The sequence below is a fragment of the Hetaerina americana genome, unplaced genomic scaffold (genome assembly GCF_022747635.1).
Source record: "Hetaerina americana unplaced genomic scaffold, ioHetAmer1.1.p SCAF_9, whole genome shotgun sequence".
NCBI classification, from domain to species: domain Eukaryota; kingdom Metazoa; phylum Arthropoda; class Insecta; order Odonata; family Calopterygidae; genus Hetaerina; species Hetaerina americana.
In genome coordinates this window covers 2,588,361-2,605,164 of record NW_027287538.1, presented here as the reverse complement: position 1 = coordinate 2,605,164, position 16,804 = coordinate 2,588,361, and the positions used below count along the sequence as shown (strand labels likewise).

General features: G+C 41.9%; 1 protein-coding gene across 1 annotated transcript in view; it reads right to left on the bottom strand.

The window, feature by feature from the left end:
* Nucleotides 1–9,167: 9,167 nt before the first annotated feature.
* Nucleotides 9,168–16,804, bottom strand: part of LOC139698995 (serine/arginine repetitive matrix protein 1-like) — a 51,454-nt gene continuing 43,817 nt past the window's right edge. Inside the window, exon 7 of the mRNA XM_071597989.1 lies at nt 9,168–9,790. Coding sequence (XP_071454090.1) covers nt 9,539–9,790 — 252 coding nt within the window. The 3' untranslated portion in view covers nt 9,168–9,538. The remainder of the gene's footprint in view (nt 9,791–16,804) is intronic.

Sequence of the window (16,804 nt, the reverse complement as noted above, 5' to 3'; positions counted from 1 at the left end):
ACTTTTTATTCCCATTCTTCAAATATAAAGATTTTTTGCGAGGAAAGGATCTGGCAAAGACCCCCTACCTTGACTTTCACCCGCCATTGGGCTTAGTATTGAGTGAACGCTATCGAAACCAACCAAAACAAACTCCGGGTTGGCTGCTGTATTATTCACAAGGATATCTAGGCATGGGGGGACGATTGTCGACAAGGATTCGAAGAAGCTAGAAAAATGAATTCAGAGGGTTTTTGATGGGCGATAAAATGTTTGGAAGGAGGGAGAATGTTAGGGCAGGCCAAGAAGGGGGAGGAAAAGGATATGTTATGAGAAAAGGCACGCATGCATTTAAGTTTGCGATTACGTTCAGAAAGAAAAAAATACGAAATGAAAGCGGCAATCACGTGCGAGGCTCCAATCGGCAGAGATGTCCGAAGGCAGAGGGCTCGTCCGAACGATGCTCAGGTTCGTTCAATAGTGGAAGCGGATTGTATACTGCCTTAGAAGTACCCGTGGCACGCCGAGGAGACCAGGTTCACTTGCCGGGAGACAGAGGGAGGGAGGGCAGTGCACTCAACTGCAGAGTCAGTTATTGTCCTCACATTGTTCATTCTATAGCTTTGATTGGAGGTGGTTGTCGAAAACTTTGTCTGAAGTTACATTGACGACTTTCCAACAAAGCCGTCCTAGGCCACCCTATGTTGCTACATTTATACCGCGGCCTCATATTTACTCAATGGTTCCATTTGACTTCCAGCATTTGGTCATCGGCCGGAGAAGCCTTCGTGTGCCGATCGGCACTCCCTTTGCATGATCTTGAGACAGCACCTTGGAGATCATCTTGGCGCACACCTTTCTCACGGCTAAATCTTCTTTAAGAATGCTATGCGCCGTGGTTTTAAGCATATTCCACACTCTTCTGCGGACATTTTGATACTCCGGGGTCTTTTGGAAATTGACATGTCTTTCTCTTCGTGCACATTTCCGTCGCAGTGGGTCGCTGAAGGGCGTTCCTCGTCGGCACACCACTTCTCCTCCCGGAACACCTCGTGACAGCGAAAAACCATTCATAGTGACATTGCGTCATCTCCTTGGGTATCTTTAACCATTGACATGTTCTCCGAACCCAATTTGCCGAGCCTGACACAGACGTTTATCGAGTATCGTTGCTCCATGGAACATGGCATCGGGGATTTGTGACGCGATTCTCGAACAGGGACCCCAGTATAGCAGTGGTCCGTTCACTATAACGACCCGCGGACAACTGACGCGGGTCGCGTTGCTTTCCCAAGACCTCCCGCCACCATTCCCGTCTCAAATCACCACACTCCAGCCGTCCGCTTTGACCGCGTAATTATTGAGTGTCGGCGTTTATTTATGGAATTCATCGGAGTTGACCCAGAGTTGACCCACATGTACACGGACGGACAGGTTACGTCCCCTGCTAGCGCCGTCTTGAATGATTAAGAGATGCTCTGCATTTGCATCAGAATTGTTTGCTATTAAGACGGATAATTAAATTCAGCAATTTTCGCTTTCCTGAGTGCTTGTAGATTCTCGCAGCGCACATTAAACAATCTCTGGCGTCTTAACAGTACACCCTCGCGTCTTGGAAATCCATGATGCCAGATTTTTCATTTGTAGGTAAATATTTCACGAAAAAGTTCCTATTGATTGACGGTCTAGTTTAAATGGCCGCAAGCGAATAAGCTGACGCGGAGGTTTAAGAATCCTTGTGTGACCTTGAGGTTTTCTGCGCTGCAATACCTGTGGGTTGATCTGAAAGCTTCGATGAGAAGCCTAGGCTTTGTTCGGCGGGGCAATCGTGGGCAGAATTGAGAATGATAAGCTTACCGCGATTGAGCCGAGGGGGGGATCTGTATTGGTGCGGTGGCTAACGTACTGGCTTCCCAACGAGAGTTTGCATCCGGGAGAGATCAGATAATGTTCAGCGGTATCCCGACCCCTAACTTGAGGTGCTTAGTGGAGAGCACTTTAAGTGAATTAAAATTTTAAAAAAATTGAACAGCAAAGAATCAATTACAAGACCAATACATTAATTTATCCCGAGAAATCAACGTTTCCAAAAACTTGTAACATTGGGAACTCAAGTAACTTTGATATGCATTTTGCTTCTACAGAGTGATTTAACTAAAGCCCGAGGATGCCATCAGATAAGTGAGAATGAGCTTTAGTACCATGAAGAAGTCTCAACAAACTATGAATGCCGCTTTCAACAAGTTGATTCCACGAATATATATCAAAAGAGACAACTCTTTTCAATAGTACCCTGGCAATAGAATCATTGCAGTTCGTCTGGATCCAGATACTCCATTTCCAGCCAATCTTTCATAACGTGTAAGCGAATGGCACAAATGGCCTCGGCTGCCAATTGGCTCCCCTTCTAACTCTACTACCACTAGAATTTTAAAATGTGATTTTTTTGAAGGCCTGCATCAGATCAAAATAATTGCTAATGGCGTCACTAAGTAAGTAACTTTTTCACGCTGAATTTTGCTGGTTTACTGGCTCCCTACATGTTGGCGTTCTTCTGTTAATCATGACATTTCTACATCTACATTCACACAATATCCCGCAAACTGCCGAAAAGGCGTGTAGCGGGGGGTGTTAGGTCACCACCCGTAAAAAAGGAATAAAACCACAACCAAAATCAACAAATACATGCAAATCTATACCCACAGTGGCGTCTACGTTCATGCAAAAATCTTTTCATTCTACGCGCATGCAAATACATATACTATCACCTGACAAACAATTGCACCTAAGGATGCAGTAAAAAATTTAACCAATAACGTGAGAGATAAGAGTTTGAAAAGTTAGAAGGCGAAATTCCACTACAATATGGACATGCAACATACAACGGTCTCCTCCCCAAGGTAGGGAATGTGACTCCCACGCTGCAGATAGCGGGAGGGTCCCCCCACAGATAGAGAGAGACGAGGGATGGAAGGGGAAACTTAAAAACAGACAAAGTAGAGCAAGCAATACTGTAAAAATCACTACATTGTTTAAAGGTATCCTTATGCGGGAAGAAAGGGTTTTGACAACAAAACACACGAGGTTAGTGAGAGCGCATGCAATTTAGTAGAACTAATTATTATTCCCTAGGCGCTAATATAGGTGACAAGTAAGATTTTTGCTATCTATAACCCTGCAGTTGCTATCCCGTATTGCCCGTGGGAAGAAGGAGTCCTTGAGGCGGCTAGTTCATGGAATCTATTTCCCGAGTTTCACATGCATGATCCAAGCGACCAATTGGAGCAATTGGAGTGCGAATAATTTGCGAGACCTCGGTGCTGAAACATGCGGATCTGAATTTATTTAGTAAGTTCATTCTAGCATTGAATCGCCTTTCTTCTAATGATTCCCAACCCCCAACTCTATTATAACTATAACCCTGCAATTTCTATCCTGTATTGTCCGTGGGTCTGAATTTATTTAATAATTTCAATCTTGCATTGAATCGTCTCTCTTCTAATGATTCCCAACCCAACTCTATTATAACTATAACCCTGCAATTTCTATCCTGTATTGTCCGTGGGTCTGAATTTATTTAATAATTTCAATCTTGCATTGAATCGTCTCTCTTCTAATGATTCCCAACCTAACTCCATAAGCATGCTCCAGTGACGCTTTCCGTTTAATCGTAAGAGATTCTAAAGAAAATGGCTGCCCGGCGTTGAACCTTCTCGATGTCCTGAATGAGGCCTTTTTCACTCGGACCCCACACGCTACGTGCCCATTCTAAATGATGCCTTACAAGAGCGTGGTAACAATGTTCCTTGACCTTGGAGTCAATTTTGCCGACAATGCGTCCAATGAATCCCAATTTTTTATATGCTTGACCGCAGGCTTTACGCATGCGGGTCCCCCAAGTTAAGTCTTTTGTGAATGTAACACCTAGGTATTCTACCGTTTCAACTACTTCTAGCTAGCAGCTCCTGCCACATGCACAGGAAATTATTTTTGGCTCATACCAAAGTACCTATAAGCTATTGATAGCAATGAGCTCTTACGGCTGGTAATATTGAATGAATGTAAAACTCCAATAGCCATAAACAGTTTACCTTTCTAAACAAAGTACAAATGAAATAAGTTGGCTAGCGCCTCAAGTCAAGAAGGGGTAAAAGGTAAAAAGGAGAGGATAAGAAAGGTGAATACGAATACGCGTATTCCGGCCACAAAGTAGCCCTCCTCAGCGTACTGAAGGGTAATCGTCACGACAACACAAGTCGAAGTGAGAAAGGGTAAGGGCAATCCGAATAATATATAGTGTTACATGTGGGGGGAGGGGGGGTGGTGAAAAAGACGAGAGCCAATAGACAAGGCTGATGTTAGAAGAGTTTGAAACGATAGGTTATGTGGTGAGGGGGGAGGGGGAATTACACGGTCAAGGAAATGACCATTGCAAAAAGGGGGGAAAAGAGAAGGGGAAGCTTAGCCCAACCGTTAAGCGGACGTGGATGGGGGAGGGAGAAGTGAAAGGCAACCTACAGATAAATAACCGTTGAGAATGTGGGAAAAACGTTACAGAGGATGAAGGGAATGCCTCAAGAACGGAGAATTGACAGTTTAGGGAAGGGAAAGGAAAAAGGATAAGAAGCACAAACGTTGAAGAGACTGTAGGTTTACAAAGAACTAAGGGCTATTTTAAAATTAAAAGGGAGAAAAGCGAGGAATATGAAATAGGTCCTGTGTCACTGTTTAGGAGATTGTCTCTGTTTTTGAAAATTAAAATGCTCTCATAAGCGTCAAGTAAATTATTCGTTGTTTGTTTTAATAGATTTAAATTGTCTTTTGTCATGTGGTGTCCTGTTTCAATTAAATGCTGTGCTATACTGGATTTGTCTGGTTTCTTGTGTTTGTAGTGGGCGTGGTGTATAGTTGGGCGTAGTTGTGGCGCTAGCCAACTAATTTCATTTGTACTTTGTTTAGAAAGGTAAACTGTTTACGGCTATTGGAGTTTTACATTCATTCAATACCGATAATCTGCTGTAGAAAATATTTCCATCATTTAAATAATCTGACCTTTCCATTCATAACTGAAGTTTAAGCAAAAAACCTAATTTTGGTGTCGAATGCCTAGTGTTAATAAACCCCATGCCATACACACCCTAGTGATTGCTTTCAGTGTGCCATGCAGATCTAGATACATAAATATTTATCCATTATTTGGCGCTTTCCGTTAAAGAGTTGGCTAATGCCGACACTGGGTTTCTCTCCGCCATTCCTCCTTTCCCATTCCGCCCTAATTACCCCCCTGATGACTTTAGCTTCCCCTATAACCGCTACAGGAGTCAAGTTGGGCACGCGGGGTCTATTTCCACCAGTGGCGGCAGGGTTTCAAGGGTGTGAGGAGCGGGTCTTTTGCGCTCCTTTCTCTATTCGGGAGATGAGGCCCGACGTTGCGACGAACCCACGAGAGTGAAGCAATCTTTGGCCGAGTGTAAGATGGACTGCGGCGCGCGAATTGACGACCGTTAAGAGGGACCCATCCCATATTTCAGGAGATAGTTAGCATATGCGTATAAGACTATTTCTAAAAGAAACGGAAATCTTCACATATGTTATAACTCCATAAGATGAGGTTTTATTCTTGCCGTTATGAAGGACACATTCGATTTCTTTCCCCTCAACTCCTCCCGACGTACCGAGATATGTAGGAGGGCTGTGCAAGATGAAAGTCGCCCCCCCTCACCCGTCTAATTATATGCCTCTTGTAAAAGAGGCTTGGAAATGTAAGTTTAATTCAACAGCGTATATTTATTGAACTCACAGATAATTGACAACGTTATCATTTGTTGTCATTACTATGATACCATGCTTCAAATTCTCATATCACATTTTCCCACCATATTTTAAGGATCGTTTCAACTGATTTTTTCATAAATGCCTTTCCTTGAGCCATTCAGCCGTGTCATGATCACAACTTAGGTGATTTCTTTTCAACACTTTATTTTCCAAATGAAATGAGTTTTAAATTCATTTTCACTTGACCCAAGTGCCTCCGCTTCCCACTTTTGTGTTGTTCTTCAATTCCCTGACTCGTTTTTTTTCTTTCCTCTTAATTTACAGAAGGGACAGACCAAATAGGTTGGGTGGGGGAGTATTCATTGCTGTAAAGTCACATCTTAGTAGCCAACGATATGAATGCGACGTAGATGACATAGAAAGCGTTTGGTGCAACATTAAGGACTACAACGGCAGAAGCCTATACGTGTGTTCATTTTATAGACCCCCAGATTCTAACACAGATGTCCTACACAAGCTCGACGAACAAATATCCACTATCAGCAGCAGACAAAGCAACAGTATTACTATAATCGCTGGTGACACAAATCTACCGTCAATTGACTGGGAAAACTACTGCGTGGGAAAATCTGCCAAATACAGAGATTCATGCCAAGAACTCCTTCATATATTCACAAAACACTCCTTAGAACAAATAGTTAAATCACCAACACGGGGCCAAAGCATACTAGACATCTTTGCGACTTCTATGCCCGAAATCATTACTAACATTGAAATAATAGACGGAATCAGTGACCATAAGGCTATTCTTGTGGAGCTAAAAACTAAGTTCGTCAAAATAAACAAAGAAAAGCGTAAAATATACCTATACAACAAGGCAAATTTTAACGGACTAAGAGAATATTTAAAGATAAAATTACCGGAATACAAGACAAAAACACTGACAACAAATACAGAGAACACTTGGAATTATTTCTTAAATATTTTACGCGAAGGAATAAAGACGTACATCCCGTCCAAACTCAAATGCGACAGTAAGGAACCTAGATGGTACAACGGGGAAGTCAGATCGGCATTAAGAAGGCAAAGAAAGCTACAGTCAAATTTCAAAAAGAGTTTAAAAAGTGACGATATAAGTTTTGTGAATACAACCAAACAGCTACTAAAAGAATGTCGTAGTAAGACGAAAAGTATTATGCGCACAGCACTACACTCTTTTAAATCTAAAATGCTAAGCGAATATCTTGAGGAAAATCCAAAGTCATTCTGGTCCTATGTTAGGGAAATACAGGGTAAACGTCCCACTGTTCACTCTTTGAAGACGGAAAATGGAGAAATCATTACAGATAGCGTGAAAAAGGCAAATATTTTAAACCATTTTTTCCAGAGCGTCTACAACAAAAACACAAACGCACCAAACGATCCTCCACACCCACCCGGGGAACACATGAGCGATCTTACACTGACCAAGCAGGGAATAGTACATCTGCTCCGTAGTATCAAAGCACACAAGGCACCTGGTCCGGAAGAAATACCTGCTAGAATATTAAAGGAATTAGCTGACGACATTGCCCCATTTTTACATATTGTTTTTCTAAAATCGATAGAAGAAGGCTCAGTGCCTCGCGACTGGAAGCTAGCCCATATAACTCCCATCTATAAAGGCGGCGATAGGGATAAACCAACCAATTACCGACCCATTTCTTTAACATCGATCTCTTGTAAAATATTGGAACACGTTATTGTCACTAACATTATGAAATTTCTTGATAGTAGGAAAATACTAATCCACAACCAGCACGGAATTAGGAAAAGCAGATCTTGCGAAACACAACTTGGTCTCTTCATTCACGATATACTTAGATCGGGAGAAAACAACACCCAAGTCGATGCAGTATTCCTGGATTTCAAAAAAGCCTTCGACAAAGTCCCACACAATAAATTGTTACACAAACTTAAATACTATGGGATCAATGAGAAAATAATTAATTGGATTAGGGACTTCTTGTCAAACCGCAAACAAATAGTAGTCATAGATGGGTTGTGCTCAACGGAGAGAGATGTTACTTCGGGCGTCCCCCAGGGAAGTGTAATAGGGCCTCTTCTGTTCTTAATATACATAAATGACTTAAGCACACACGTTAGTAGCAATCTAAGGTTATTTGCTGACGACACGGTGATATACAGGGAAATAAGGAGCCAACTAGATCGCGAGCTACTCTCTAGAGACTTAGACAATATCTCGGGATGGTGCAATAAATGGGGATTAACACTTAATATAGATAAATGTGCAGTTTTGAAATTTTGGAATAAAGGAAGCGAGGAACAGGATATAAACTACAAAATAGAGGGTTCAGTATTGACTACGGCAAATCAAGTTAAATATTTGGGGGTTGTTCTAACACCACGCCTTTCATGGGGAGCACATATCAGGACAATATGCGGATCAGCTTTAAAGAAACTTGGCTTCATAAAACGGGTGGTGGGGAAATGTAATGAAAAAGTTAAAGAGAGGTGTTATTTTGCTCTAGTTAGACCTCATTTGGAATATGCCGCAAGTATTTGGGATCCGTGGGAGAAAATTTGGCAAAAAGAATTAGATAAAGTCCAGAGAAAATCCGCTGGATTTGTTAAAAATTGTTATGATAAAAACACAAGTGTGACAGGTCTCTTAGGGGATTTAGGCTGGGAACCACTTGAAGTGCGGAGAGAACAAGCGAGGCTTAGACTTTTAGAAAGGTTCAGAACAAACGAGTTTAAATATGACACTGAAGGAATTATAATGGCCCCACACTACTTAGGTAGATCAGACCACAAAGATAAACTAAGGGAGATAGATTCCAAGACAGATAGGTACAAATACTCATTCTTTCCCCGAACAATCAGTAATCATAATAGCAAGAAACCGAAGTCACTTTAGAAATATTAAAAACTTTGAATTTACAAGTCGGAACAAAATTAAACACTATAGAGATGTTAGGTATACTTTCAGGTGCATGTGTATGTTAGTTGGTAGTTTGAGTGTTTGCATGTGTGTGGGGTGTAAGTGTTCATGCATGAATGTATGCCATGTTTTTTTTTTATATATGATTTTGTCGTTATTGCATGCGGTTTTTTTTTCTTTTTCTTTTCTAAATTATGGGTGGTGTCCTAGCACCCCCCGCCACACGCCCTTGCGGCGGCTTGCGGGGTATTGAGTAGATGTAGATGTAGATGTCGTCCATTCCGTGTCCTCTCTCCTCTTCGACAAGGCCGCTACCGGACCTCTAATCCGGGCCTCAATTTAGGTTTCATTCCTTTCATCTTCTCTGGGAACTGTTTAATCGTTACTCCACTTGACAAGAGTAACGATGACGCCATTCTGACCCGAGTGTTTTAAAGTAAAAGAATGAATACATATTTTATTGCTCATAATATTTTATATTTTGAAATTTGGATTTACAGGCATAAAATACAAGCTCCCACAGAAATTTCCCAAATGGGTATATATTTTATAATCATATAACCTCACACATCCACCGATATCTTACTGAAACGGTTATTAAGCTTAATAAACCGGCTTTTAAAGCTTTAATTCAATGTTTAGATGAGTCAATGCTACCAACTGTGTCGTAATTCTGAAATAATGATGGTTATTTGCCTTGCTCGGCATTTGTGCATGGATATTCTTAATGCACATGAAAAATATATTTTTGATTAACAAGTAAAACATAAATCCAAGTATAAAGTTTGCAAATACGCAGTTCACTTCTACTTATATCTGCTCTTAATGCAGTGGCAACAGTCATTCCTTAGTCTTAGTCGAGGACGAAGAACTCGCATTTTTAGACCGGGGCAATGTTGCAGAATTGATAAACCCATGCCAAGTACGTATCTGAGGCTTAAGGCTTGTTTGCGGATTTGCTGTCAGTGTGTTGGCATTATTTTTCCTACCGTTAACTTCATTACTGGTCGCTTCCATCACATTTTGCTTGGAAAAGTTTTGACATCGTCGTTGAACGATCCCATTCAGTATTTTGTTCACTTCATTGTCCACCTGCAAAAACGAAAACATATAACTTCAAATTAATAATATTCTCCCAGATGGCGAATCCATGGATTCGCTCGTGATGCAGCCATTTATAAATAATGCGATACTATTAGTGAGCATGTATTTACACCTTACGTTGGGTTTCATTGAAATCCGCAGAAATTGAAAAGCAGGAAATATAGGAAAGCAGTCATCTTTCCGGCGACTTACCATTCAAATGAAAACTGTTACAAAGTCACAACAAGGTTACGTTATACCGGAAGGAAAATGTGTTCTTATTGTAATGGAAAAACATTCTCAAATTGCCCAGCCGCCGCGTTATGGATATTCACTGCGAGAGACAGAGAGGAAGATTCACAATCTCTCACGTCACACACCACGGTTCATTTGGCCCGAGTTTCGACTACTAAGTCTTTTCCAATACGCGAGGCAAGGGAATATAAATGAGATGGGGATTTTATCGTAGAAGAGTGTATAGACGTCGACACAAGGGCACAATGAATATGAGCATAAATAGGTTACAAATATGAATAAGAATAAATGTAAACACAAACAAAGGCTGATTGTAGCAATTTTCCAATTGTTAAAATTTTATTTTACGACTGGGTTTCGATGCATTGCATCATCATCAGGTAACAAACCGTGTGACTTGCTGCTAAGGCCTTTGGGGGTAGAGTGTTTCGTGGTGCATTTTCATGTGGTGTTTCAATTTCTTGCTTGTTGTGTCCTGGCTTCCGTGTTGTAGGATGGCTTTCGTGCTGCATCATGGGGTGCAGTTTTTTAGTTGTTTTGCGGTATATTTGTTTGCATGAGTATTGGATAAAGGGATTTTTGCATGAGTGTGTTCGCTAATGTGGGTGTAATTTTCCGTGTTGTTTTCTTTGCATGTGGTATTTTTCCTTTTTACGGTTGGTGACCTTACACCCCCCGCCACACGCCCTTGCGGCGGCTTGCGGGGTATTATGTAGATGTAGATGAAGGGCAGCTTTATTTCAGAGTTGGTTGGCTTTTGCTCTATGACTTTTTTAATGTCAGTTTCTTATTTATAATTTCAGTTGTACTACTTGATTTCGCAATCTTACCAGAGTTTTGGTATTTGTCATTTTCAAATTTTTAAGATATCATAGGGTCTTTTGTATTTGTCAAATTCAGTCCCCTTATCAATTTTGGTGTAGGCCAATGCCGTACTTTCATTATCCTTTAGGTTCTCATAATAATTGTGGCATATTTTTTGATGGTTTCTTTCAGGTCATCCTCTAGTGCAATTTGTTTGTACATATCCTTATTTTTCACCCTTGGTTTGATGCGATGCATTGCCCTAAGTATGTTCCTTTCAGTTATTTCTAGTTTTTTAAATCTACCGTTACATATCAGTCCTATCCAGGCTGGGGCTGCATAGGTCAGCACTGGACGAATTACTGTATTATAAATGTAGTTTTTAATTTCCGGAGGTGTCGCATTATTTTTTAGGATAGGGGCTAGTCCTGTCGAGCTCGCGTAAGCCTTGCCACTTATTGTTCTAATGTGTTTCTTGAAGTTCAATCTATTGTCAATTGTGACTCCGAGATACGTCGCTTCGGTGCTCCATTCTATTGCCTGTTCTAGAATTCGTACGCACTTGATGTTCGGTGTTTTTGTGTGCGGTCTTGTGAATATCATGGCCTTCGTTTTTTTTGGATTAACGCTTAGTCTCCATTTTGAGTACCACCTTATGATTTGGTCAAGTATGTCTAGCGCCCTCTCTTGGGTCATTTTCAGGTTCTTTCCCTTGGCAATTATTGCCGCGTCATCAGCATATAGGGCGTTCAATATTTGCCAATTGTCTTCCTCCCAAATCCGCCGTAAATAAATTAAATAGGAGTGGACCAAGAACAGACCCTTGTGGTACGCCTGCTCTCGCACTCTTTCGTCACTGATTGCCGTTTCCCATTTAACATTGAACGTCCTATTGTCCAAATAGGATTTGGTCCATTTTTGTATCCATTTAGGGAAGTTCCAGGTTTCCAATTTTAGCAGTAGACCATCATGCCACACTTTGTCAAATGCTTTGTTTAGATCTAGAAATATTCCTATTGTCCATTCTTTTTTATTAAAGGCGTCACTGATGTAATCTACTACTCTATTAATTTGTTGGGTCGTTGAATGATCTTTTCGGAATCCAAATTGCTCTGGTGGCAGTATTTTGTTTTTGTTAGCAAATGTGTAAAGCAAATGTAGGGCGTGATAAGTCTTTTAAGCAGTTTCCCTAGACTTGAGATTAAGGATATCGGCCTAAAATCTTTCTCTAGAATATTTTTCTCTCCCTTTTTTGGGATGCACTTTATTGCGGAATGTTTCCAAATGCCAGGGAAATGACCTGACGCGAATGACGCATTGGCAATTTTGCACATGTAGTCACCCGCAGCCTTTGGGATTTGTTTTAGAGCCTCGTTTGTTATTTTGTCATCGCCTGGCGCTTTTCTATTTTTCAGTTTGCTTACTATGTCAGCAACATCTTCTGTTGTTATTTCTGGTAGGTCTGTCAGGAGCTCCGTTTCTGCACTATTGGTTAAGGTCGGGGTTTTTGAGTTGGCCTTTTTTGGCTGGAATGATTTCGCCAGTATGTCAGCCATGTGCCTTGCTTTGTCTACTTTATCATAGATTATTTTTTCTCCGGTCTTGATATTAGGTTCAGTTCGGGGGGTTTTCTTTAGACCCCTTGCTATTTTCCAAATTGATCCGTCTTTTAAATTAATTGATTCCAACTGATTTCGCCACTTTCCCTCTCTATGTTGCATAATTGATGTCTTAATTTGCTGGTTTAGAGTCTTTACTATTTCCTTAAAAGTGGTTGTCCCTATTTGGAAATATTTCCTTCTGAAATAATTCCTTTCTTCGATTAATGTTTTGGTGGCCTCGTACAACTTTAGTGCTTCTGCTGGTCGCTTCTTTTTGATTGGTACTGCCATGTCCATTCCTTTCCGTATAGTTGCAGTGAGATTTGCAGCCATCTCGTCTATGTCTTTTGTTGTTTCCGGTGTTTTCACTACATTGCCCTGTGTTAGGTTTTCCGTTATTGTATTCCTGAACAAACTCCAATCTGCTAGTCCGTAGCACATTCTGGTAGGTGCATCTGGGGTGCTTATTGGTTTGGTTCCTATGGTGATGAGAACAGGGAGATGGTCGCTAGTTAGGCAATTTAATGTTACTGCTTTTGCTGTTCTCCGGAGGTTTTTTGTAATTGCGAAGTCAATTACGCTGTTTCCACTTACTCTTGTTGGCTCAATTGGGGCTACCACTTTGGTCATGCCTTCCTCAATCCATTCCTGCAGAATCTCTCGATTTTTGTTTACATGTGGACAGTTCCATTCATTATGCTTTGCATTAAAATCTCCTCCCAGAATTATCGTTTCCTTGTCCGAGTCCATGATAGTCTTTAATTCGCCTGTTTTTAGTTTCTTTGATGGATGTAAATAGCATGAAGTTGTGTGCCGTCTTATATATTTTTAAGATTCCGGAAGGAGGGGAGAGGACGTGGTGGGGAAGGAGAGAGGGGCGGGGGGAAGACAAGGGAGACGTTTACAAAGGGTAGCGGAACAACAGCGTTTCGACCTTGTTAAAAACAGTACACGCCAAGGGGATCAGGCCCTTCTGGAAGGGTGGCGGCGGAATAGACCACACTTAACTCGAACACTGGGGGGGGGGGCACTCAAGGACTGGGACAGTTTTGTGCCACACCTGGTCAATGTTTACCAACGGAAGGAGGGGGGAGGAGGAGGAAGTGAACTGTATGTCATTGGGGAAGGGGGTGTTCGTTGGACAATTTCCATGTGTTCCAACGCGTCTAATTTTTTGCCTTTATTCGGCACATGAAGCACTTTTAATTCGGAATCACAGGTGTGGTTGGTCTCGAGTAAGTGTTTAGCGATGTGGTGTTGTCTAAGATCGTGCACTTCTCGTGTTCTTTGATTCGGGGGGAGAAATTCCTACCAGTTTGGCTCACGTATATGATGGCATTACACCCGCACTGTATCGCATACACATGCACAGAAATTTAATCAAGAGGAAAAGTGCGACGATCAGTGTTATTATGTTCGATTGCCACCACATCACGCCTGCAGCCACTCAATTTGTTTTAAACAAAGGCTATGTAGTTTTCGAGAAAGACAAATACTTAGTTAAAGTTAAGAATAGTAGAGCAAAAACTAGAACAGGTGGAACAGTTTACAAACTCGGAAGTGTTTTGGACCAAAATGGTCTAAGTAGTAGGGGCATAAAAAAGAAGAATTGCACTAGACAAAGGAGCTTTCACAAGGAGGAGAGTATAGATGATGGAGACGCTGAATAAGGATGTTATGAATATTTTTCCTATAATTTGATATGGAGCGTAGTTTTTTACGGCGCGGAAACATGGCCACTGAAGCAAGGTCATAGGCGTGGATTTGAAGCTTTCAGAAATGTGGATGTGGAGAAAGCTCTACACCCACCTATCTTCCTGAATTCCCGGGCATTTTTTATGGGCGCCGACGCTTTTGTAGTGTCTAAACAGAGGTTATATCATGATTAAGCTATGTCTCCAGCGGAACCATATTGTTTGAATTTGAATGTGGTTTTGTTCCCTTTTACGGGCGGTGACCTAACACACCCCGCCACACGCCCTAGCGGCGGCTTGCGGGGTATGATGTAGATGTATATTGCTTTCTCCCCACGGTCACTTCTCGTCCCTAAACTGTAGTCCCTTACCTCATCACCATCTCTTCCTTCGTCTATCTTCGAATTCCAATCCCCCATCACTATCAAATGCTTACCTGCAGGAACACACGCGATTATTTCCTCTAACTGATCGTGCATCCTATCGACTTCTTCCTCCTTTTGATTGTTCCGTGGCACCTGAACAATGACCAAGTTCGTCGGTTCTGCTTTTATCTCTACTAATAGTATTCCTTCTGTTGCTTGTTCTATGTTTACTACACTCCTTCCAACCTTTCTCGTATTAAATATAATGGCAACCCGTCGTTGGCTCTCTTCTCTTCCTCTCTATGTAGGGGAAGAGAGCCAGCAAGACGTTTGTCTATAACTATATCACTCCAGGGTTTCCAGCTATAGTTCCATTTGGAAAGTCAGGGTTTTCTTCAACGCGTTGCACAAGGTCTTCGCAAGCAGACACACTTGACTCTGCCCTTTTCGTCATCCTAGTGTTTTTAACGTGACACCATCACTTACCGGCTGCCCCACTGGGTCAGACGCCATTGCAGCCGCCTCACTGAGGAATAGACGCTGCGTGGACTACCTTTCCTCTGGCTGGCATGGGTGACCCTATCAGGAGCAATTTTCATTCCTCCCGCCAGCACAGCTCTAGGGATCATCGGAACGCACAAGCCCTTCCACCACGTCAAGGTCTTGGTCCATGCGGAGGGAAGCGAAGGACAAAGATGTATCATGTTTAGGAAAGGCATATTGGTGTAAACCATCATTTTTGTCACCTGTCTCCAATTATACGATGTCCAACGTTTCAAGATAAATCTAGTCCTGCATCTATTGCGTGGGCATAGTCAATGGGTCAACTCACTACAACGGTCTGTCTCAATCAAGCAATAAGATTTGAAAGGTTATGGTAAAACCTCTCTCCCACTTATTATTCCGGACTTGAGGTAAGAGTGAACGCCCGATTTTTCCACGGCCCTGGGACCTGAAACTTACTTTGTTCACAATGTTCTGGATCGTTTATTTATATATTTATTGCGAAGAACAAATATGTGTAATTAAAATATGCAATTTCATGTTTCTCTCGCACAAATCCTCGATTGGATCCTACAACGAAACCACACTGGTGATAATTTATTCTGCCATCAAAATGTAAATGAAACTGCTCACTTCCATTCCAAATAAGGCGTCAGTTCATCAGCTATTTTTCAGACAGTTTTTTGACGATCGGTAAAGACAAGGGACCGCACACGATCAATGTTGTCGTCAACACAGGTGGTTGAAGGTCGTCGTGGCCTTGCGTCATCCACGGCGTCTTGTCAGCCATCTTTAAAACGCTCAATTCACTTAAAAACGGATGTTTTCTTCTTCAGAGCATTATCAATGTAAACAGCTGTCAACATTTCAGTAATTTCTTGATAACTTTTACCGCTCTTCACTGAGAACTAGATGTTGATTCGTTCCTCCGTGATTTTGCCAATTTCCATTTTCAACAAACAGCTTAAACAAGGGCAACAGAAACTATAACACAACTGGCTCCATACGCACAGCCCGACGATCCGCCAAGCACAGACACGGCTACTCCCCATTGGATCTCAGGAACTAGCACTACTGCTAATGGTTGGGGCTATAGTCCACGTCATGGCACCAGTTCTTGTATTTATCGGGCAGACAACGTCTTGCGTCTTGAGCTAGTGGTTGAATGTTAAAAGGATATATTTTCGGAAAATACCCCTAAAACGTAAGTCAATTTATCATATCAAATGTAAAGAAAATCTCCTGTGACCGTAATTAATTTGTAACACTCGTCAAGAAAGAAATAATGAGCTCTACGGCCTCTCAATAAAGAAGAAAGGGGAAGAAAACTCCAATGGCCGTAAGGATTAGTTGCCAATCTCTCGTCAGACCAAATGTTGTGTTGGTGTGACGGGAATCACGTCAGGGACCAACCACAACCTCTCGACCAGAATACCCTCTGTGGTGGTTTACGGGAGATTAATCCGCGTCAGGGACCAACACACAGCCACACGCACACTATCCTGCTTGAAATCCTTCACGAGGCTGTGAGACCCTGTTAAAGAATTTCAGATGGAGATGGAATCCTTCACGAGGCTGTAGAGTAGACCCCGTTAAAGATTCCAGGATATTCTCAAGCACACACTCTGTGGCGGTTTACGGGAGATTAATCCGCGTCAGGGACCAACACACAGCCACACGCACACTATCCTGTCTGAAATCCTTCACGAGGCTGTGAGACCCTGTTAAAGAATTTCAGATGGAGATGGAATCCTTCACGAGGCTGTAGAGTAGACCCCGTTAAAGATTCCAGGATATTCT